The sequence below is a fragment of the Apostichopus japonicus genome, chromosome 17, assembly GCF_037975245.1.
Source record: "Apostichopus japonicus isolate 1M-3 chromosome 17, ASM3797524v1, whole genome shotgun sequence".
Lineage (NCBI taxonomy): Eukaryota > Metazoa > Echinodermata > Holothuroidea > Aspidochirotida > Stichopodidae > Apostichopus > Apostichopus japonicus.
The window spans coordinates 28,365,710-28,391,186 of NC_092577.1; the positions used below are offsets into that span (position 1 = coordinate 28,365,710).

The 25,477-nt window shown below is 37.4% G+C and overlaps 2 protein-coding genes across 7 annotated transcripts; one reads left to right on the forward strand and one right to left on the reverse strand.

The window, feature by feature from the left end:
* Nucleotides 1–2,242: 2,242 nt before the first annotated feature.
* Nucleotides 2,243–5,867, reverse strand: LOC139984357 (uncharacterized). The gene is made up of 2 exons (XM_071998237.1): nt 5,677–5,867; nt 2,243–3,254 (listed from the first exon to the last, which is right to left on the reverse strand). The coding sequence occupies exons 1-2, from the start codon at nt 5,775–5,777 to the stop codon at nt 2,243–2,245; spliced, it is 1,113 nt and encodes a 370-aa protein (XP_071854338.1). The 5' UTR covers nt 5,778–5,867.
* On the forward strand, nt 3,126–21,184 carry LOC139984356 (uncharacterized). 6 transcript variants are annotated; one of them, XM_071998230.1, is made up of 14 exons: nt 3,126–3,260; nt 9,799–9,963; nt 15,437–15,475; nt 16,172–16,234; nt 16,582–16,682; nt 17,080–17,162; nt 17,282–17,361; nt 17,702–17,863; nt 18,031–18,158; nt 19,136–19,209; nt 19,668–19,747; nt 20,023–20,141; nt 20,550–20,644; nt 20,931–21,184. In XM_071998230.1, the coding sequence occupies exons 4-14, from the start codon at nt 16,192–16,194 to the stop codon at nt 21,103–21,105; spliced, it is 1,140 nt and encodes a 379-aa protein (XP_071854331.1). In that variant the 5' UTR covers nt 3,126–3,260; nt 9,799–9,963; nt 15,437–15,475; nt 16,172–16,191; the 3' UTR covers nt 21,106–21,184. The 6 variants fall into 6 exon arrangements, with proteins under 6 accessions (XP_071854331.1, XP_071854335.1, XP_071854337.1 ...); XM_071998234.1 differs by having other exon boundaries at nt 20,553–20,644; XM_071998236.1 differs by having other exon boundaries at nt 17,086–17,162.
* Nucleotides 21,185–25,477: the final 4,293 nt, after the last annotated feature.

A 25,477-nucleotide genomic window follows, 5' to 3' on the forward strand; every position in this document is an offset into this window, starting at 1 on the left:
AGTATGCAAGAAATACGTAATAAAACAGGGCAGAAATCAAACCAGTGGTAGGTCTAAGCATGGAGCATCTCGTTTATAGCTCCATGGTCTAAGCGACTATCCAAACACAAAAACCATGAGCTAACCACAAATACCGGCGTAACATAAACAGTTTTATGAACTAACAACCCCCTCAAAGATCAAGATATATAATACATTCGGTTTGTGAGTTAGTCTTCATATAGTGATGGCAGGAGACTGAAAATGATCTAAACGGTTGGTTGTTAATCTATTGTAGTGACATTGACATTCACATGACTTTCAATAACCCTAACTCAAGCAGCATTGAATGCACTCTCACTCAATCTTAAGTGACTGCATGCTCCAGCGACCAAGCTCAATAAGAAGCCCTGAAACTCTGTGTGCCAGTTCCTGGTACAACACTGTTGTGTAACAACAGTATCATTGACTACCAGAGACTACATCAAGTAAGTTGTTATAACCACAGCTCTGTTCTACAGTATTAACCTCAATTGAAGATTGTGACACAACCTCAATCTTCAACATGTATGATATCATAGTGCCAATAAGAGTTGAGATTCTTTCTTCATCTTTATTGTGTCCTTTAATTACATCAAAATGAGGTCAATGAGATATATAATGCAATATAATCAATATATAAAATTGGTCACTTTCATACCGAATCGGCCAGTTTAATACCAGACACCTTTCATAGCCACTTTTCTGTAATGATCCTGGGCTCCTCATCGAGTTAATTCTAATTCATTTCATTTCGTTTCATGACAGCATTAAATAAGCATAGCGCCTCCTCCAGTAAGTCGACATTTCAATGATAAGATTGACATCAGTGGCCAATGAAATACATAGCGTAACAGCACCCTCCCTTTCACAGATGCATTTGCGCGCACAAATTTTATTTCTATTTCTCTGAGCCATCGGGCACAGCCCCATGGCCCAACCAGTCAGTCCGCTTCTGAGGTGGTTATTGCCCAATCAACTTACTGGGAATACTTCTGAATCCTATCTGTTATTAAATATTCCAAAACTAAAGCCAATTGAATACAGGAACTTTTTAATGCCAACTGAACGACCTGACGTTATAGGGGAGGTTCTGTTTTAATCATACTTTACCATATTACTTTGAGTTTCTACACTTATAACAAATGTGTTTATACTAAAAATGTTAACAAACAAAGAGAAAAGAGGAATTGAACGAACATCGGAATCAAAATGATCCCAGTCTCTCTGTCATATCCCGTGGTTCTTTAACGAAACACGTACAGCTACTTTTTCGACAAGCATTCATCACGTTCTCATTCCGCTCGACCCCTCCCCAACCCCGCAGTTTAATTCGTGGTGCAATCACCTCCATAGCGTCGGAGAGGTATCGTTTCTCCGCTATCAATTAAAAAATGTTCTCTCCAATATTTTATACCCTAAGTATCTCGATTAGTGAATCTTCTACGTCATATAATAAAAACGAAAGCGATTTATTGTCAAATTACCCAATGATCCTTAACAATACGTATTGATTAATTAATTGATAATTTCGACACTAAACTGAACATGGTCACCGATCGTGCAATTTCCTTCATTTGGGTTTTTAAATAATTCGTGACTAGTGTAGACAATAGACTATCGTCTATTCATCTAATTTTCTTTAGAAAATTTGATTTAATTCATTTAAACCAACTCAAAGATCAATTTAGGATTATCTTCTTTAAGGTCAATAAATAATATTTCATAATTTTTGTTTTGTTTTTATTGCAGGCAACAAACTTCTTTCCACCGAATAGTTCAGTGATATTCATGTCAGATGGCGCTATGGAGAAGGCATTGACGCAGACAATAAACATAACTCAAATTTGCAGTTCATGTAGCAGCGTATTATCATAATTCTATAGCATTGTCGATCGTCAATTTTATTATTAAATCTCTTTCAATGATCATTTATAGGTGACCAGGAGAAAGCCCTTTTTTTCCAAATGTCAACTTTGTACTCTTGAATCATAGAGATACAGTCATCTTTAGCGTTAGAGTCTGTCCTAAGTACTCACCGTATAAATCAATATCTAGTCTCAAAAAGTTACAATTTCATCAGATTTACGCCAGTGCGTACAAAACGTATGCAGATTTTTTCAATAAAGTGGAAACTATGTTATATTATTGTATATACCTTCAAAGTTTGCATGCAATGAATCAGAACATATGTAATTTATGAGAGGTATAATTCTAATGGTATCTACTTCTCCCTAACTAAATGTCGACGTTCTATAAATTTCTGTTTTTGTATTTCAAATATTTCTTTTACTTTTTCGTATATCACTGTATCTTCATGTAAGCATTGTCTAACTTTTTCGTTCCCTCTAAGCCTTTTTATTTCACTTTCTCTTATCTTGTTCTTGCGACGTGCTGTAATATTGTTCCCTCCATTAATGTACCTTCCTGCGTTGTTATGGAAATCATAGCACGTCTTGTAGAAAGGTTTTCCAAAGGTATCCTCAAAAAGTTGTAAAGTCGTCTTGAAATCCTCGGTTATACCAACGACCGCAAATAATTTATCTAAATTGCCAAGAATATATTGTAAAGCTGATTGATTTGTTTCATTCGAGAATTGCTTAGTTCCAGCAACGCGAACTCGTTTACATTGCCAATCAGTGTTTTCCTCGTCTCCTTGGTTACCACGTTCACATAGTAACCTACATGTCATTTGAAGGTAAAAAGAGCTGCAGACACTTAACGTGAATTCCTCTAGGCTGCCGTTACAAGAGTGTATAGCCTCCCCTCCTTCTTTACAAAAATAATAATGTGAGACCGATCTTTCAAATGGGTCACGTAAAACCGTAAAGTATGCACATGGGCGTTCTCCGACAAAGTCACATATCCCAAGGGCCATATCTCCCATATAGTGGTCATTAACCTCAGCCACACCATTTTTAAGGTTCGTCACAACTTGTATAACTTTGTCAGATGACAAGAGGATAGGCTTGTTTTTATGTTGTGTTTTGCTGATCTTTTTCATGCATTCTTTGATTGTAGTTCCACCACTTTTGGGGTTATGGAGAAATGCGCCGATAGCATGGGTGTGGAGCCTGCCTTGACCTGGATGGAGGTAAATATTAGGAAGATAACCATGGAATGGAAAAGAATTTGTCTCTTCTGATGTCGCAAGTAAACTCTTCGAATGTAAATGTATCTTAGACAGTTCTCCGTTCACGTTTGGAACTCGTTCGTTGATCTCTGGGAGTGTTTCCCTGTATGTAAGTAGAAACAAATAATAGTGATCATATATTTATACAAAAACGACATGGGTGAATGTTTTAACCACATTCTCGTTGTCATTTGTTTTATCTTTACTTTGATAACGACAATTGAGACAACTACGCCTTGATCATTTAAAGTTTACTTACTTATTCTAGTACACAAACTATACTTGGTGAGTTCCTCGGATGGTCCATATTCAGTAGAAAGTCCTCAGACTTAGGCCTCAAATGACATGATTACAATGCATTATAGATTACTTAAAAACAAATGACGTTGCATATAATCCGACGGTACTCATTTGCTTATATATGAAGTTAACAGAAAATATTTTGGTTGAGTTTCTAAGTATTTATATAACAACGAATTATCATTAACAATTAGGCTTGAACCGAGGGCCCTATGTCATCATCAGTTTAGTTTTAAAGGAGCATATCAGAGATGAACGTTCTGCCTGAAATCATTCATCATCAGTACCCATAAAAAAGGGCCTCTACTTGTACTCATACTGATACTGTTTACTCATATTTCCTGGCTAACGAATTGTCACATATTTTTTGATTAATTTAATTAAGCTAAAATCTGTGATATCATAATTATATGGAATATGTAATAGACCGCTTCTGCTGTTGCAGTTTATTAAATATTTCTTCACAGCAGCCGATGACGAAACAATGAAAAGATAGAACTGTCTATACCAAGGGCGTAGGAACCGGGGGGCTGGGGGGGGGGGGCGCCAGCCCCCCCCCCAGTGAAAAATATGGTGGGCGGAAGTATCATTCCGCCCCCCCCCCCCGCTTCGCAAGTCAGAAAACCCCTTTTTCATTTCCAAATGAAAAAAAAAAATTCATTTGGATCACCAAATTGCATCTAAGTCCAGGTGAAAATGCAAAATTATTTACAAAATGGAGTGGGTGTTGAAGTGTGCTATATTGCACCAAATTGCATCTGAGGCCACCTGGGAATGTAAAAAAATCCCCTCCCCTTAGACCCCTCCCCAGGCCGGCCATCAGTCTTCAGCCCCGCACTCAAAAGTACCTTCCTACGCCACTGGTCTATACCTTCTTAATAATACTAGCCAACGATGTTAGCGTCTACAGTAACTACTTTTATCGATGTGTGCAAGCAAAGAGTGAAGGGTTAGATATATAAACTAAAGCGCTGATGCTGAAGTTTGCACTGGCCATGTAGGCGTGAAAAAAATATACAATATGGTATTGTATTTGAGCTGACCGTGCGATAAAGAAGCTGTTTTGTTTTCCACCTTTCATTGTGTTATATAGGACTTGGACTTGGTCTTGAACAATGGCTCATATTCCGGCTTTGTCTTTGTATTCTAAAAAGAATGCATTACATGTCTGTGGATTGTTTATATGATAATGACTTGCTGATTTAGTCTGTGTTTTTTTTTTTTTTGAGGTGTGCAGCATTGTATATTGGCATGACATGAGTTTGCTTTAGAAGAAGAAATTATTATAACTCAGTCGGTGTTGTAAGACAGGTGAAAATTGGAAATATATGAGCAAGCATGTAATCCTATCATATAAAAACACAATACCATTACAAAAAATACATACATTATACATCTTTGTTGTGAGAACTATCACAGCACGCATCGTTGCTTATTATCTGTCACAGGGACCATGGAACAATACAACCACCCCATACAGGGACAGAAACAGCTTCGAACCTGAATGGATATATTAAGTATTTGGGTGCTAACCTTAGTTCTCGGGTACTGGGGTCGCAAGTGTATATCTATCTAATGATAAATAACTTCGAAAATCGATGACCAACTCTTTTGAGGATGAAAACATTCCTTCTTAGTTCGTTACAGATGTAATTATTGGAGGTAGAAGGGGCCATTATTTTAACAGCTGTCTTCAAACACGCATCATACTACACAATAGTTAAACCGAGAAGACTCGTAGCAGTGTATACAGTGTGTATTGTAATAAGATGTTAAAGGGATTATTCTTAGGCTAAATTAGCCGAGAAATGACAACGAGATTTATTTTCTTTAAATTGTATTTTAAGAATCAATGACCAGGAAAACTACTTGTTATCAACATAAAATGATGGGTGCCTACCTCAGTTCTCGGGAATAGTCCGGTCGTTAATTGATACATGTCTAACGATATATAACTTCTAAAATCGATGACCAACTCTTTCGACGATTGAAACATTTTTTTTCGGTAAATATAAAATGATATGTTCTAATCTTTACTGAGTTTGTAACTGATTTTTAATACTATTGACGTACCAACGGCAAGAATGTTACTTTCACAAGATTCACTTACCAGGAAGGGGTGACACAGTCACCTTCCATGTATAAGCTGTAGGTAGGATGATATAAGAAATTTAATATGATCATCCAATTAATATAAAAAAGTACGATAATTGCAGACAACTTACCTAATCATCTCTTGGCTAGAAAACATCAGATAAAATATGATACAAGATACAGAAACTATGAGAATAAAAACCGATAAACGTTTTTTTCTTCCCCGCGCCATTCTTAAACCTTTTTGACATGTGTTCAAGTATAACTTTGGCTCTCGAAATCATGCCTGTATAATAGGATTTGCTTGGATCCAGATACATTGTGTGGCAGTATTTCAGTTGGATCGCTTCAGTGATTTATATTAAAGGAATTGTCTGGTGGAAGATTTTGATGCATTGTCCTTGTAGTTATTATTTTTCTCTTTCTAACCATGTAAAAATTGTCCCCATTCGACGTTTTCTTCTTGTAGAAATCTGGTTTTCAAATTCACCAGTTTCTCACCAAAAGTACCGTTTGTTCGAACGCTTCAATATGGTGATTGACGTAGTGCTTGCAGATAGGCAAAACAGGCGACTTGAAGTTAGCACTCCCAATTCCGCAGCAAATTAACTCACGTGTAAGCACATTGAATTGCCTCATATATATAACGTACATACTCGCGAACGTATATACTACGATGCTCAGTTAGTGTACTTGTATAGCGTTACACATAGTACACTCACACTCAAACCACAGTTCATTAACTGTTCTTCGAAATCGCTGAAATAAAATTCACGGATCAAATTAACAGTAAAAGGAAACTTATAAAGTATTCGTTAAACCGAAAGATGAAACTTGGCGGGATCGATGTCATCGCAGAACTGTCCGATTGTAAACGTATAGCCTATACACGCGAACATTCTTCGCGCTGGAGCTGGATACCGCGATGTATAAACAACGAAGAGCCTGCTGTTAAAACTTATCTTGTGTTACACAAAGACCACGAAACCACCGATCTACTACATATATTGCGGCTTAAGGAGTTTTTTAAATCATATCTAATTTATAAGAAATTTCACCGGAAATTATTGAAGAAATTGATCGAATCGTTGTCAGAGCAGAATATAACGCTGAGAAGCTTAGGCTTCGCAGAACTGTCCGATTGTCAACGTTTGAATACAGCCTACATGCGAACATTTTTCGCGTTGGAGCTGGATAGCGCGATGTATAGCCTGAACAACTCAGAGTCTGCTGTTAAAATTTACCCTGTGTTACACAAAGACCACGGAACCACCGCTCAAGTACATGGCGGCTTAAGGAGTTTTTGAAAACATATCTAATTTTTAAAAAATTTCACCGGAAATTAAGGAAGAAATTTATCTGTATACAAACGCTGTTTTTGTTGTGATTACCGTATAGGTACTGTGCGGAGGGTGGGTTATGACGCAATCTGCTATGGCAGAGCTGACGTCACGTATTGTACTGTTCAAATCATATTTGAAATGTCTATCCATAACGATTAAAAAATCGTTTCTCTGTCAAACGCAACATTAGCGTTCTCATACTTTGACAACATGTTTGGAAAATTATTTACTATTTTTTAAGGTAACTTCTTTGGGCCACCAGACAATCCTTTTAAAGGTAGGTAAACAATATTTTGGCTCGCCTTGCAAGGGTGTAATTGAGAAGGTCAAACTTGTTAACAAGTGAAACTAGACCTACAAGGAGAACGACACTACTAAAGGGGCAGTGTGTTAGTTACACAATCTTCCTTAGCAAACAACTGAAGGAATTCGGCCATTGATCTAATAGAAAGTTAGTAACATGTGGATCGCGTTTTACGTCAGACAATTCATGATACTTTTGCAAAAAACTTAGGAATTAAATTCTATTGCACAGGATATCTAGCAACGGGCAAGCATTCAAAACAATGGAAAAGAGTACAGGATTGCTGTATATATATATATATATATATATATATAAATGAAAATCGTAATGAGTTGGAAAATCAAGAACAGTGAAAAAACTTTCAGCCTCCACCGGGATTCGAACCACGGGCCTCCCGCTCTGTATATATATATATATATATATATATATATATATATATATATATATATACATACATATATATATGATTATTATTAGAGAAAACCAGAGAAATAAGATATAAGAAATAAGATTTTAGAAAATATATTGGAATTTTTGTCAGCAATACTTGGCAGTCGTATGAACAGTACAAAATGTAACAATGAAAGTATGACGCTAGATAAGTGTAAGTTGCATTGATGGAATTAAACCCAAATAAACCATGAGTATACAGGAAGCGGATTAAGGAGCAAAGGACGGATCACATATGCTTGTAGAACTGATAGTTGTTAAGGGGTCCCAAGTCTTTGTTGAGGCCGGTGATGTGAGACTTAATACGAAAGATCCAATCGATTTCTTTACGTTTACGTTCAGTAGCTGATTTAAGTTCAAGGCAATTAAAATACATTTTAGGTTTTTGAGAGAATGACTATGAAGTTTGAAATGTTCGGAAACTGGGAATCCTGCAAAATTATCACGAATATATTTTTTTGTGGTTATTAAAACGTAAGCGGAACCGGGAGCCTGTTTCACCTACATAATTGTCCTCTTTGCAAAGTACACAGTAGAAAATGTAAATAACATTAATAGAATCACAAGAGAGGGAAGGGGGTCTTAGACTATAGTCAACATTGGGAATCTTGACCACGGTGCCTGAGGTAATATGGGGGCATACTACTGAACGTAAACGTAAATAAATCGATTGGATCTCTAATCCTCCAATGAATTGAAAAGAAATGCAAATAACGTTTCTATAGTTCACATGTAATCACTGGTTTATTCCTTCCTTTTGATTCAGACTTACAACAGCTCAAAGAATACTTTGTAATATGATGTTTTTCTCAAGATTAAATAAGTTGCATGAATAAATATGGTAAGGTGATGAAGTGAAAGTAAAGCAGAGTTCTGGATGCGTTTTGGATTAATTTCAAACCCATACTCTATATGAGAGGCGATGCAAATACCTCTTTTCAAATCAGCAGAAGAAGGAGGAACTTTACCTTTATTCTGTTCATCGGAAACTTATGCAAATGATATTTCATTGTCATAGAGATCTATAGTTCATGGTTCAGTAACGTAACGGCAAATGGTATGGGAAGGAGGGCGGCAGTGAAGGGAGGGTAGCTATGACCATGAAAGAATGATTTATATCAGTGATTATAGCTGTTTATGTAGTCGACCATGTCATAGTGTTGACTTGTATTGCACATATAATAGCTATAAAAACATCCAAACCCCGTCCTCGTCACCGTTTCAACCTCATTACCATTTAGTCTTTCAAAATGTTACAATTGTAAACGACGTGATCAAGTTGGCTGCTAATAGATCAAAATTTGATACTTTTAAAGATGATGTTAATATTTTGTCATTTGGGGCGGTGGGGGGGGGGGGGGTGGGACCTATCCACGCAAATGCCGCAGTTTCAAAGGATAAATAAGCACATCAAGTCACTGCAGACTAAACAAAGTCTTGTAGTTGACGAATTCCCGATCCCCGACGAATTTCCAAATCTACTTGCATAAACTTAAAACCCTTTTAATTCTGTTTCGGGTTTCGAATAACCGTACTATTTCCAGCCATTCAGATCCCTAAATAAGATTAGTCACATGAAGTTAAAGTGTTTGACTGAATAAGCATTGTCCCTTCCTCAATCAAAACGGTACTGAAATGTGAATAGGTATTGTTTGTTGAAATTTCAGGCTTACTCCAGTTCATGATGGTCTGCATAGAATATAGTTGTAAAGGGAGACAACTTTCAACAAGACCTTTCTTGCGAGCATAATCTTAAGCAACCTTATGTGAATAAGAAGATTTCACGGAATACGTTTGTCTTTTACTGCTTGCTTCGAAGTCATCGATAGTATCGGGGCATAAGCCTATTGTACATTAACGTCTTGGAAGGAAGCGACATTCTTACTGCTTGTTGCAATGTAAACAAAGACAAGCGTGAGCTTCTTGTTAATGTTCTTATGAGAGTAAAACAGGATGAATAGAGATTTCGTTGAAGGCAGTGTCGTTCACTGTTACCAATAGATTGTATCCAACCAACAATACCAAATTAAGCTCGTAGAAAGTTAACTCGTCTAGTGGCTCAGATGGTAGAGCAGTGGACTGGTAACCCGATGAAACTGAGTTCGACTCCATCAATGGTTGGTTATACACGTTATAAATTTCTTTTTCTCTTTCAGTAGTCGACGCTGAAGTCTTGATATATTAATTCAACCACATAATTTACTAGCTGATGTGGTGGCCGATGCTGTTAAGAGGGTGACGAAAGACTCATTCCTCGTCGGTCGTGTAAATCGTGGCTAGGGTTCAAGACAGGCCTCTGGCGATAATACCTTTGGCTGTAGGTATGGTACTTTTTGTGGCTTAGGATCCCGTGCCATGTCTCCCTTGTTGTCGCAAAAGAACCCGGGAGGATGCGCAGAGGGTCGGTCAAATCGACCAGAAGCGTACTAGGTGGCGTGCGTGAATCCTTGCCTTTGGCCAGAGGTGGTGACATCTCTGCGACCGGCATGCTTGCAGCCACCGTCCACTGAATACGTGGCCTGCTGAGGCGATATTCTCCTGAAGTGAATCTACGGATGCCTTTAAGAGCCATATGACTATTTTATATTAAAAAAAATACCCTGTTTCAAACTAGCGCCATCGGATTCCCTAAAAGCTGTTTTTTTCTTGTCACTCTGAAGGTGAATGCATTTTATTGCAATAGGTTATTTGTGGTAAGTCAAGCAAAACATTCAAACAGTCATGCGGTTCACAAGGGTTTGCAGGAACTTAATTAAACTCATTGTTTGACTTAAAGGTGTTGGCAAAGATGTACACTACCTACACCAAAACAAGCATTATATTCGTTACAATGCCAGAGACACACAAGCCAGCAAGACCATGAGATAAAAAGTTAATATACCTAGAATTCAATCTATATCACTTTTGCAAGAAAACGAAAGTGTCAATATGGTCCAATTCTAAGCCACAGTGTTGTAGCATATTCTCATACCGGATAGTAGGTAGTTTCGGAAACAGTGATTCTCAAGAAATTTGTTTGAGATTAAAAAAAAAACCGTATTGTGTTTTGATAACTTCAGGAACAAAATTAACTTTGATATGCCGTGGACCTTAAACAACCACTGCTCTCAGTCTAGCTAAGGTTGTATTCCTATAACACAATTACTAATTTTTTGTTTGTTTTTGGAATGACCTTTTAAACAGTTGAGGTTCACAAGTTAAAGTGACTGGTCCTTTTAGTTTAGTACACAGCCCATCGGACTGGTTCCTCAGTTGCACTATAAAACTCAATGGGAAAAATTAAGATTATATGGTCTCAAATGACATGTTTATAACTATTACAAATTTATTAAGGACAAATGGTGTTGAATGCCATCCAAGGGTGCTCTGTTGCTTAAATGGAGCTTAACGAACGTATTCTGGTTGACCTCAAAACCAACGGATTAACATTAACTATAAGAACTACCATGAAGAGCCGACGTCACCATCAAGTTAGCCTAAACGAATATTCCGGAAATAAGTATCTTTAACGAAACATATCTTGAAAAATACTGGAATAGCTACAGAAACATTATTGGACTCAAAGTTGTCTGTTTTGTTTTGTATTATAACATAACAAAACTAAAATTCTGCCTTATTCATTATTTAATTATTTCATTGAGTTATAAAGTGTCAGAGAAATCTATCTGTCGATCATTCTCCCATGATTGATTACCGGGGAGACTTTTAAGAAAAGTCACCCAAGAAAGAACCTGGGCACGAAAACCAAACTACCGAACGTCTGATCCGCTCTCAACCCCAGGCCCCTTGCATCGAGACTGTGTGATCAACGCCAGGTGTGTATCACAATTTTCCTCGAAAGGGAACAGATACTACACATGATCTTCGGGGATGTCTTCAACTCTTCGGTCGATATGTTATAGTTGTACACGATTCAGGATAAAACTAGTTTGATCTCGGAAGAATGTTATCCGATTGCTTGTTCTTTATTCTATTTGTTTCATAAGTCAATGGACTACATTCTGATGAACAATGAACAGATGAAAAAACTGCCATTAATGGAATACCAAGTATTCCCCGTTATGTCGATCACGTAACACACTAATGGACTTTATCGATACTCAATGACGAACCACATCTGCCTTATTTGAAAGAGATTCATAACAATAGAATTAATGCCATTCAAGCGGTCCATTTGCTTTCATACTTCTCAAACCTGTACGACAAGATCAGTGGCGGAGCGTCCGTACAGTCAGGGGGCGGAAGGCCCCCTGACGGACTCAAATGGACTGCTGGCGCCCTTTTCAGCTTTTTACCACTTTTTACTTATTCGCGATTATTGACTTTTTTTATTGCGCTCTCATCGACCTATTGACATTTGTCACATTTTGTTGATGTAATTTTCTGACAAAATGCTCTAACGGCTATTTATTCTTCGTTTATCTGCAAATTAGCAAGGCCCGGAAAGGGTCATTTCCGGCGATCTATAGGGAGTATCTTTACTTTACTTTGGCTCCGCGCCAACCTGTGGTGGGGCTCCGCTTAGATAGTGTCAAAAGCGCCCCTACAGACCATTCTCGCCCCCTCTGACCAATACACTATTTGAGCAGTCGAGAATTCACAGTGAACGTTTAGCGCTTCGGCTTCCGGTAACACGTATCAAGCATTCAATTATTGATGACTATATAACGACGAAAAGACATTAAGCATATGGACATTAATATTCTCTTACTCGAGGTACGTATTGAGGCTCATTTGCTTTCATTATTATCATTTCCTGCAAAATCAACTTTGGTAGCATATTTTCTTGCAATCTGGGAAATCAAACTCGACCTCTTCAAGGAAACTTACGGTCCCTGAAAAAGCACCGTGTAATGGTATCCCTTCGGTAGGACCAGGGGCGATTATATAAGAAAACCCCTTTCATGGGTTCCATATGGGAAAAATAGAAGACTGAAAATTAAAATCGCTTACAATTCGTTATTTGTACAAGTGGATAGATCCAGTTATGTTTTTGTATTACGCTGTTTGGTAAAAGTAACGCAAACCCGGTCACGATGTGGTTCCAAGCGGTACCATTATCTGGCAACAGCACTAAAATCCAATGGCGTGCGCTAGGAGGGAGGGCGGGAAGCCCCCTCCTTCACAAGATCCTTCAATCGCATCTGGCTGTTTCCATAAAATGTCGGCTTCCTATACCTTATTCGCCGCTACTACTGGCATCTGTTAATGCTTGTATACAAAATAATTCTCTAATAATATATTTACATACCCATCTTAGAAGAGTCTTAGTGAAGGTAGCAGAAGCACACCCAACCATCATCAGGTGTCTATGTGATAGAGATGAACGACATACCCCCCAAAAGGTAAAAACATGTTTATTCAACCCTGCATGGGAAATAGCAACTTAAAAGTTCTTTGACGGACAAATGTGGTGGCTTGAACAAAATCAAAATATTACAGACCGATTCTCATTTGCTTTGATTTTTATAGACTTATTATTTATTGCAGTACCTATTTTCCGTTATAAAGTTGGGCTTCACAAAATAATGGTGGATCGAACATGTTGAATTTCTGAGCATGTATACCTCATAAGTTATGCTTTCATTCTTCAGTGTCAACTGTGTAAATTTAGCTTGAAATGAAAGAAGGAAAAATGAATAGAGAAAAAAAGAATAGCTAATGGAAGAGCCATATTTTCACCTCCTGGCAACACTTTGTCATCATGACCTGACAAAATGACATACTCATGACACAAATTTAAATCCTGATATCTTCCAAGTATTTCGATTTATTCCTTGAAGTTGCAATGTTTTATCTCAAAATGGTCAACAGACTATTTTAATCTCAAAATATCAACTTTTCTTGAAAATTCGGGATAAATACATAGGTGTTACTATATAAAGAAGTAGAGTGTATGAGGGCATAAAGAAAGCTCCAATTAAACTGTTGAATGATTTCGGTGTTTCCTTCAAACTTTCGACATTTTCGACATTTCGAAATTTTTAAGGAAAAAGCCAAAACTTCCACGGACTTTGGTAGGCCTATGACAAAACACAGAATTATAATTTGACGGTTATCTAGCTGTCAATTTCCTCGTAGAAATGAAACCGGGTACTGCTTTTACGTCGGTATACCAATGTGCTATGCAGTCATACTTGTAACATTGACTCGAATTTTCAATGATTACATCTGCCTGGGTTATTATTATACATGTTTAGACATATAAGTCATTATGAGTATAAAAGTTACACAGGCATGGTCAGAACCAAAATGGTGCTATATTTATCAATTTTGTAGATTACAATATCCTTTAAAAATGACCCAAAAATAATTTTCCAGAAGCAACACTTGATTAAACTGGGGAAAAATAAAAACTTAAACAAAAATTGACAAAAATTTAATGTATGTGTTAGACTGGATTTTACTTAGTTTTTCAAGCATTTTGTGAAAACATTCTCGACAAAAATGGGAAAAAACTAAATAAAATCCATTAGCACGGACTGGTTGCTAATATCACGTTCTTATGTTACGAACTAACAGACTAACTAACATGGTGATTTCATGAGCTGATTCCCACAGTTAAAAATATATTTTTTCTACACAGGCCGTCTGTATTCTATTAACTACTGTGAAAATGGGCTGTAATTTTTACCAGGCTCCCCAGCCCACCGGCCCACCCGCCCACCGGGCCACCGGGCATTGCTCAAATGTCCGTGTGGCCAGTCCGCCACTGGGTCACACCCTAAACACAATTGACCTTTGCCCGACCTCGACCAATTAACCACGCTAAGGGAGAAACAAAAACAACATCATCATCATCATCGTCATCGTCATCGTCATCGTCGTCGTCATCGTCGTCGTCGTCGTCGTCGTCATCATCGTCATCATCATCGTCATGGAAATTGACAGAATGTTCAAATTCGAGAAAAATACAAATTTTGGTGTAAAGTGATGTTGTTAATACATCAATGGACAATGTATTGTCATAATATAGGTTCCACCTTAAAGTAAACTATTATTATTACAAAGATCAGATCAACGTCCGGAAGCCTTATTTGTAATCCGGAAAAATTTCGTGAACTTGATGAAAGAGCTGACACTTACATATGGGGGCTTACATTCCCTCCCTAATATTTCCATGAAATATATATATAGGCCAGCCACATATTATATAATCGATGATGTCAAATATCACTAAGTGTTTCACTGGTCAAGGCACAACAACGGGTACATAACCCGTGGTTTGCGACGTAAAGGCTAAAAGAAATTTATCTTGACTCCGCGACGCATGCGCACATACCGTTGCGCTGATGCAATCGATGACTATATAGTTACGTATCCTTATATACTAAAGCGATTAGAAACAGTCACTCTTGTTTACGGACGTAAAGATGCTAAGCAACAACCAACGAGCGTCATCAAAGCCACTGCAAGCGACGCGTCTGCGCGCATCCATCTATAAAACAGTCCACTAATGTTGTACATCGCGTAGGCCTATCTGTTATAGCGTGTTAACGCTTTGCGGTATAAATATGTGTACATACTAGTCACCAAGACAAGAACGCCCAGATGCGCTCTGCGTTCTATAAATAACACGAATTGCGTTATTACAACGCGTAGATGCGTATACCTATATCCTATTGCGTAACAAATAAAACCAATATTGTTTTGTTTACAGTAAACTTACCACGTACTAAACAATCACTTCATATTGATACATACAGCGATCAAGTTGTGTTTTATCTCGAAGAGCTTTAACCATGATACTATCTCTTAAACTATTTCTGATCTTTCTGCCCTTTCTCGTTGAAGGATTTATCAACATCATCCGAGAATGGCTAGATGGAGTCGGTGAGTACTTGCACGTATTTTCATAAATATTTATCTCTATGTTAACAGAATATGTTCATGAAGCAAGATCGATGTTTGCTGTCTTCGATATAAACAGGAAGTATTCCCTTGTGAATGTTATAAGAAATAGTTAAGACCCACAGTGGGAGGAGGGGGAATGGGGTGGGGTGGGTGTGGGGGGGGGGCAGGCGGAATGGTTGGGACCGGTGATGCCTTTTGTATCATGGTTATAGTGTAAGCAATATGTATACAATCCTGGCTGTGTTATAATATTATTTTATCGCCTGATAATTTTACGGAAGGGCATTATGCCCGTTCTCGGAATCGATGTCCCATTCGAACAAACGGTAACTTGTTAGAACTGAATAAGGCTAGCATAGCCTATAGGAATCAAGTATACTTGATTCCCGAAGTGAGGGGCGAAGCCCGGACCCTTGCCCTGTTTTAGTAGCCCAACTTATCTTTGGCCTGGACCCTCAAGTTAATAGTTGGGCAGTTGGTCCCAACATTCAAAATATAGTCGCCTAGTAGGTAATGGATTTTAACCCAGCGTTCGGATTACGTACGGTTTTAATAGGATTACATACCTCCTATAGATATAATATGTACACTATTGTCATACAACATGTGGCATTGTGTCACTCGCTCTGCAGGCGTAATGTGTTTTTCGTCATATTTGATTTTGTTTTGGTTTAGAAAACGGCTCATGGAAGACTATGACTAGGTTGATGAGAAAACTGAGGCGTCAGAACCGACGAGGTTAGTTAAAATGATCTAATCAGTGAGTTATTTATCTTACTGAGCTTACTTTGTCTTGGTTATTTGATATATATATATATATATAATTATATATATATATATATATATATATATATATATATTTATATATATATATATTTATATATATATATATTTATATATATATATATATATATATATGATTGATTTTCCAACTCATTACGATTTTCATTTATATATATATATATATTATACATATATATATATATATATATATATATATATATATATATATATATATATATATATATATATATATAACTGAACCTGTTTACATAAACTCTTCCTTTGTTATTCAAAACTTGTAGAGAGGATTCGTGATCAGCAAATAAGAAAAATCCTTCGTTATCTGGAGAAGATCAACAAGATGCAGACAAGAACAACATCTAACGATCTTCATAAGACCCTGGTAATGTCACACATATATTATATAGGCCGGGATAGACACCCTGGTAATGGGTATTGTCATGTATATGTAAATGTTAAATAAAAAAGGGTAAAGAAAATGTTGTTATTATGGGCTGTATAAGAAAAAACTTCCTCCATTGTAGTATGAGCCTTATAATTAAATGAAATAATAATGTATAAAAACATTAGATTTGGTTACCGCCAAGAATGAAATTACTAATTTGATGCCACCACCCTGTTCATTATAACGGCATAGTTTTAAGGGCGTATTCAATGTGATCAGCATGACTGTAATTAAAACTCAACTGTCGAGAAAAAAAAAATTATTTGAAATACCAATTTAAATAAAATGGATTTTTCTGTTTCATCTTCAACTAATTTGATTTCCTCTTGGACTTGACCAGACTACCGTAAGGAATGTCCTCATCTGCCTCTTTGATATTTCTCAATCAACCACTGACCTTGGAATGACCTTGACCACGTGAGTACTTTCAATTGGCATTTGCTTCCTCTATAACAGCTTATATACTGTCCTACTATATCGGACTTCTTTACCTAAATCGTGCATTTATTAATCAGGTATGTTATATTTTGTTGTAGCGATAAACAGAAGACCGGAAAGGAACTTGTTCTTTATCGACCACCGGCCAGTTTACTGAACCTTCGGGTTGATTTTACCGGTGAGTTGTCCTATTGTGTTTGAATGTTGCCCATGGGTGGGGGAAGGGGTGGAAAGGGGATGGAGGTACGGAAGAGATTGGGCGAAAGTTGGATAGAAATTCAAACATCGTTGATTCTCGCTGATATTTTCATAAAATCATCAGTTATTCCTCGAATTTAAAATGTACTTCGGTTTAAAATATAAAATATTTTAATAGATAAAATCTGCCTCGTCCGTTTGCTGTTCTGGTGAGACAAGGCAAACCACAAGATGACTTTATATTATTATATTTTTTAATTCCACTGACATCTTAACATGCTCATTAATTGATAATCAGTTCTGTCTTGTCTTTCCAATAGCTGCATGTGACCTTGCTCGCGTGTTTCAAACCATGCTTGCTGCCGACCATGCATCACAAACCACCCGTCGTGGACACATGAACGATTATCCACATACAGGACTGGAAATTGTGGTTTATAGACCTCGCAGCTTCTTTTATCGATTGACCCTTGACCTCACAGGTGAGGCAACATCCTATCAAGTTAATAAGACTACTGAAGTCGTCAGTTTGTAAGAGCTATATCGCCTAAGATGACAGAAGAAAAATGACTGATTGATTAGAGCCGAACATTACACCAACACAATGAAATATATATCAGTCCATAATATAATTTCTATTTTGATTTAGTTGCCTGTGACATTGCCCGGATGTTCCAGTCTCCATCTGCTGCCCTCATTTACCTAGATTACAGCAAACTTAGGGTCCTCAACATCCATGCAGAGCACCGTGATGGCAATGATGGTGTTCAAACACAGGTGAGGACATATTTGAAATATTAGTTGTTCTTTTAAAGTCTCAATACCTGTTTGCAGATGAATTTCGGAAAACAAACTTCCGAAGTAAATTCGATGTTTCTTATTCTAAATGCACTCTGACCAGGGTGGTTGGAGAAAAGCTGTCGCAATCGAAAGAAAGAAAGTTATTTGCTGTTGCCCTTATGGCATGAACGATGTACCGTAAAATCACTGCGACCGCCCATGTCAGCATGTTCATTACACAAATGTAAACAAAATAGTCTACACATGCGGCCAGATCAATACAGCCCTATACTCGTATCGTCCACGTTTTAACAATTACACGGAGGAAACGTTAACAACACCTGTTTATTCATTGCAATGGAAGGAAATGACACAATTCTGCAAGCTACATCGGTAAGACCGAGACAAAGATACTACTCAAGAGAAGGGACCTATAAGACAGACTAGCCACGAAATTGAAAGTAGTCCTAGGCATTACGGTCGTGAACAAAACAGAGAGACTTGATTGGCGCATGATCAGTTCGTCAGGGCTTGCAATTTTGATTGAAATTGTAGAATCTATACGGACTCGTTAAAAAATCTGGCGAATTTTATTCAACTCAATTCAAATTCATGAATATTGATATTGCATGGAACGGTGTCATTTTCACTGAGCTTCATATGCAGTAAGCTGGAAAGGTCGAAGTTTAAATTTGGCAAACACTTGCTGAGACTTTGAATACTCTTTCATAACACCTGCATAGAAAGAAAACACATATGAGAATGTTATTAATATGCAACTGCGTATTCGTCAGTCATTACCAACTGTAGTGTTGTATTAACACAGTTATTACACGATCTCTTAGGCAGTCACGCAAACCAAGTCTCTCAACCGGTTATACAGTTATGTTTCATAAATTTATAACTAATATGAGTTCGCTTTTAATACTTTTCGAATAAGAAACTGGATATGTCTTTCCTTCATTTGTTGACAGATTGTCGCTGATGAAACAGTTATTGTGGACAGCGAGAAACAATCTTGCGATGACATCTTTTCTCTCAGAGAAAGGTAAGACAATACACCAGTGAGCTATTTAATGGTTGCATAAGTTACTATTTAATCGAAGTAGCAAATAGTGGGGAAATGACTCCTTCTGAAAGGATCAAACATGGCTGGCGCCCTGTATTTATAATAGCGACGTTAACCGGTACACTGGTGTTGTAGCCGAATGGATAAACTTGCGGTGGCATTTAAAGCAATGAGATTTAGCAATCGAGAGGTTCCGAGTTCGTTACCCGGCCGGGTCATAGTAAGGTGACTTTTCATCTCAGAGCAATCTACGGTTTTCCCATCTGAAATAACTTTCTAAATTGAAAAGATTCCAAATTTGAGTTAAATGTTAAATTGGAAGACACCCGACGTGTATGTTGTAATCCATAAGCCCTTGAGGGTTTCTCCCACATCTGTGGTCGCTTAAGCGTCGCAAAAACAACTTATGATTATTATATTATTTGTGTACTTTATAGCTGCAACCAACAGCAGACTGACGTCACTACTGGACAGAGCAATTCCCATGAAAGAAACGTTGAGAAAGAAGGTTCTCACGGTAAGCTGTAATAACTTAATTTCGTATGGTTATACATCACTATTATTCATGTCAATTGCTTTCTTTGTCTCCGATATTGTTGTACTCTATCTTGTAGGAAGATGCATCATGTTTTAAACACAATAAAATGGAATGACAAAACAAATTCATGGGAAAGGAACTTTACGAGAAAATGAGCTTGTTTTGAGATATGGAAGCGTCACCTTAGTTACGGTCTTCTCTTCTCTAATAAATATTCATTACTTTATAATGCGACTAAATTTTTGGACCAACAGCTTCCCTTTTTGACGAAGATATTGCCAAACTCCCTTACGTCGAACCAATGAGACCGCAACGTCTAGTCAAGTGGGAGGAGCTTAGTGACGTAACAGACCACGGCCTCGATTTAGATCAGGTATATATAGACGAGAAAAGCTCTACCATTATTCGAAAAACATTTTTGTTTTTTTCTCCGACAATACTTGTACATAATTTTATTTATGATGTTAAGAGGTGGCGCGAATCTGTTAAAATTAATTAATTAGAAAATAAAAGGGAACTTTGTGTTCTTCTTGTCACAGTGGTGAAGAAAGGGGATGGTATAGAATACATTTCATATTTTCAATACTATGAATATTTTCTATCATGTTTCTTCTATTTGTGCCTCTTTTATATTAAAAATGATGACGTTTTGAATAGTTATGAATACAGTTGAATATATGAATATTTAATATAATATTTGCGAGCTGATCCATTAATACTTCACAAATGAAATCTTCTCAAAACGTTGAAATTCAAAGTTTCTGGAATTTGTCTATATCAGCAGTGTGAAGGCTGGGACGTCAACGATATGTTTGCTACAAACGAGGCTGACTTTGGCTTCAAGTCAACCTTCGATAAAACCTTGTCTGAGTACACGTAAGTGGGTTTACGTCTTATATTCTATTAAACCATAATCTCGCAAAACGTTTGCTCCGCTTCGTCATCACTGCAGAAAATGAAGACAATATTTGAAAAGCGGACTCGGTTCAATGTATACTATACTTCTACGGACCTTATGTAGTTTCTCTTCAATTCATTAACTTTCTATTCGCTCAGTACTGTTTTTTGAATTTTGAATAATTGAAACGGAAATTATAGTTAGTTTACAGTATGTATTATTTTTGACGATACTTATATGAAGTTCGTGTCTTGTCTGCTTCAGGACCTTACTGGTAGAGGACGCTACACCAGATTATCAGCTCAGATGGGAGAGGGCCTGTAGACTTGCTAATGAGATCGAAGGAGAGAAGAGGGCCGAGCAAGCGAACCGGGCCAAACAACCTAAAAAACGTAAAAAGAAAAGCCGTCGGTCAAAGAAATCAGGCTGTCCTTATTAATGAAAAGAGGAGAAAACTTGAAAAACAAAAAATGCTCATAATAATAATTAAAATTGCTTTGTTCTGTATTTAATTTTCGTCTCCAAAAAATAAATTAAAAAATATATGTGTAGTTGGATTGTTTTGTCTTTATTTTTTGTAACATGTACTCCGTCCAGGGAAGTATTTGCCCATTTTAAAGATTTTTCTAGGTGCTACAGGAAGGGTGTGCCTTATAAAAGTCAACAGATATCAAAATTTGCACTAACGTGAACACTGTACAGTCTGTAAGTATACATATAGCTACGGCACAACGGTTGGTTCATCGGATTAATGGAAAGTGCGACCTAAGGGGTCCGAAGTCAGTCCCTTTTTAACCAGCTAAATTATATCCTTTGCAGCTTCGACGTCTGTAACAGGTGGCTGAAATTACAAGTTACTGGGAATTGATTTTCGGTTTCGGTTTTCCCGTCTGAAATAACTTTCTAAATTGAAAAGATTCCAAAATTGAGTTAAAACATTTGAATTGGAAGCCACCCGACGTGTACGTTGTAATCCATAAGCCCTTGCGGGTTCCTCCCACATTTGAGGGCGCTTAAGCATCATTAAAATAACTACTGATTATTAATATTATTATTATTATATTATATTTACAAATCCATACAATTAAGGTCTGTGGTTAGCCATGTCAACCCTGGATAGAACTTGCTCTGTGAAAGTAATATGATGACAAGGCACATTGTATTGAATAACAAGTACAATGCTACAGTATTGTATGCATAGAGAGACTGTTGTACTCAGTTTCATTGCCATACAATTGTACAGTGCTTTATATGCATAGTTATATGATAGTTTAATGAATTCCCCAACTTGGATATCCGATCTGTAAAATCCAGAAACTGGATGGTTTTGTACGGTTACTTACACTCACAGGGTTTATTGTATCGTGAAAGTCCAGTAGAAATACGGCTGTACGAGTAAGTCACAGCATTCTCTCCATCCACCCACCCCCATCTTACTCTTTCAACAATCTATTATCCCTATCCGTCCCATCCCCCACCCAAATCCCATCCCTTTCACCACACCATACGATACACATTGATACAGTGTTACAATGGTTATAATACGTGCCCAACTTGGTAGCACTATATAGTTAATAGCATATCTGAGCTTTGCGGACAAAAAGAGACACTGTCTCGAAAACGTCAACTTTTAACCAGTTAGGCAACTTGGTTAAATTTTGAGAATAAAAATATATGCTGGAAATTTAGAAATGAAATGAAGCAGGTTGTTTGAATTTACTCGCTGTGTTAGTCAACATAGGTCCTAAGACAGGATTAGACGAGAACCGATAGTGGGGTGCAAGAAATGCAAACAGACGTGGGTTACTACGAGATGAGAAAATACAGTAATTGACGGGTCATTTAACAAGAAAAAGAGAACTTCTCACAAGAGTAAGTAAAGTAGTAACAAGAACATATTCAGTTGTAACGGAGAACATTTGTCCTAGATTACTAGTAAAACAAAAACACATCAACTAAAATTCGGAAATGGCTATATACTTTCCTCCGTTAAAGGATAGTTTGATTCCTCTGTCATAAAACTGCTTCACCTTTGAAGACCACTTTTTCTTTCCCGTTAAATCGATTTTTGTCAAGTCGTCTAGGATGAAGAAGTTTTGACCTTGTATTGCCTGTCTTCTATGTTTCATGATTTCGCCTTGTAAGACAGGCAACGTACAATAATGTGAGAGGGCTTTAAGCGGGAACCTCTACCGTCCCTATATGGCATCGCTCAATAGACATATCAGATGTGTCTTCGAAAAGAGAGAACAATTTTTCCTTAACCAGATCTTCACAATCCTCTTTCTCAGATACTGGGATCCCAACAACTCTGAAGTTATTCCTTCTGGTAAAATGTTCTACTTTCAATAATAACATCATGCAGCATAAGATTTCCCCTTATAAATAATGCACAAAAGGAATAAGTATAACAAATAACACTTTGTAACATGAAACAAAATATAGAGTAAGGTTGACAACAATTACATTCCTAATAATAATAACGCTCAACTTACAACCGTTGCCGGGCAAAACTAACTGCACGACAAACTGCCACATACAGGGGCATTCGGGGGATTACAGTGGCTTTCTGGGGTTTACTGCGGCTTTATATTACTTAGGATTTCTGCTATGAGAGCACATTCGACGCCACTCTGAACCAGGAGATGAATGAAGCATGTAACTCACATAATACGTAACTGCATCGATTAGGTAAGTATGCAAAGCAAATAGGCGGTATAAAGGTCAAACCAGGGGCGGACTGGGTCTGAAAACCGGCGCGGGCATTTTCCACCTAGACCGGCCCATTATTCATTGATATGCTACTTACATAGTGATCGCCGTCCTGGGGGAGGGGTCTAAGGGGAGGGGGTTTCCCCTTCCCATTGAAAGTTTTTGAAGTTAAGATGCAAAATGGTGCTATATTTCTCAATTTTGTAGGTAACAATACACCTTTAAAAATGACCCCAAAGTAATTTTCCAGAAGTAACACTTGATTAAACTGAGGAAGAGTTCAAACGTAAACAAAAATAGACAAAAATATATGTTTTAGTCTGGATTTTATTTAGTTTCTCAAGCATTTTGTGACAACATGCTTGAAAAAATGGAAAAAAAAACCTAAAAAAATCCATTAGCACGCGGACGGGTTGCTAATAGCACGTTCTTTTGTTACGGACTAACAGACTAACTAACATGGAGATTTCATGAGCTGATTCCCACATGCAGTTAAAATATATTTCCACACAGTCCGTCTGTATTCTATTAACTACTGTGAAAATTGTCTGTAATTTTTACCAGGCTCCCCAGCCCACCGGGCATTGCCCAAATGCCCGTGTGGCCAGTCCGCCACTGCCCGTAAGTAATGTTCGACCCTATGTGTTACCCATGCTGAAATTTACTCCGCAATTCCATAGTATATTACTATCGTATGGAAATATGATGGGCGGGAGTTATCTACTATATAGTAAATACCAAACACCCACACCATTTGCTTTTTACTGCCTATACGCTTTCGTCAGTTGTGTATTAACACGAGGTTATGATACGTCCTATATATTAACATGTTGACAGAAGTACGTAGGGACTGAGTATATCAGCTGCTGATACAATTGGCTGGTTTTTTATCAACTCGGCGAAAGTATTGAAGTCATGACCAGTTCCCTATGGTGGTACTAAGTACCTGTATCCAAGTCTGATTTCGGAAACAGCAATTTTATGAGCAGAAGAAGAGACCAGAATGATACAAGCTGTTATTATATCTCAGTGAAAGCAACAAACCAACAACAACCATATTTCCGATAGTGCACATTTAAGACATACTTTTTGCCTACTGACATGAATATTTGTACAGAGAGAGAGAGAGAGAGAGAGAGAGAGAGAGAGAGAGAGAGGAGACGTTGAGGGAGAGGGTAAGGGTTTGTCGGGGGGGGGGGGGAAGATATTAGAGAACGTCTGCCAACCTCACCTCTCCCAACTGTTATTCAAAAGCGTTTGGTATGTTATTGAGATGTTTTAGCAAATAACTTGGAGACGACTCCGCCTCCTTTATAGATGATATATCTATAACCGCTTCGAAATGTACAGCCAGGTTAGTTACGTAACGAAATTATGTCAAATTAAGCCCAGATATGAAAACTGAATTTCTTTCTGGTTATAAAAGTTTGTTTATCTACAATTATGTCGGCTTTGACAGAAAGTGAAATTTTCTGGTAAAATTCCTATCAGATTGTTTAATACACGTGTGACGTGGTAATGTGAAAACTGCATTTTTTGGCGTTGAATTCCAAACATCCTGACAGAAACACATTGAAAGGTTACTAAAAAATAGGGTATCTGATAACAATTTAACGTAACGTCACTCAGTGAAACGTCGGGCAGATTGAAACGAGACGGTTATATTAACAAGGCTGTACCCATTCAAACAGTACAAAAAAAAAACACTAAATTCGTTATATATACACAAATAATTTGTGTGCGTGTGTTGTCTGAGTGTGTGTAAGGATAAACATTTCGGTGATTTGAATTCTTTCTGGCAGGATCATGTCTTACATATGCAAAGTATACCACTATCTGTTAAATTTCAATTGTATTCTTAGCTACAAGAATTCTCTATATCTTTGTGAACTTGTTTGGAAAAATAGTACGATTCAAGTTGATAACAAGCCAATAATTGCTTATGCATTGGAGTGAGAGTGACACATTTGCTTGTTACCCAATGGTAATACCATTTCCTAATACGTACATTTTTTACCCCTCACTCATTCGCACAATGGGAGAATTCCTGCTAGGGAGAAACCCCTACTAGTGAGCCTCTGCCAATCGTAGTTCATGCG

Excerpts from the sequence above, each read along its gene's own strand:
- LOC139984357 (XM_071998237.1), bottom strand. The coding sequence starts at position 5,777 with ATGGCGCGGGGAAGAAAAAAACGTTTATCGGTTTTTATTCTCATAGTT. Across the intron at positions 3,255-5,676 it reads TCTAGCCAAGAGATGATTAG|GGAAACACTCCCAGAGATCA; the intron begins GTAAGTTGTCTG and ends ACTTACATACAG.
- LOC139984356 (XM_071998230.1), top strand. The coding sequence starts at position 16,192 with ATGACTAGGTTGATGAGAAAACTGAGGCGTCAGAACCGACGAG. Across the intron at positions 20,142-20,549 it reads ACGGCCTCGATTTAGATCAG|CAGTGTGAAGGCTGGGACGT; the intron begins GTATATATAGAC and ends TGTCTATATCAG. Across the intron at positions 20,645-20,930 it reads AAAACCTTGTCTGAGTACAC|GACCTTACTGGTAGAGGACG; the intron begins GTAAGTGGGTTT and ends TGTCTGCTTCAG.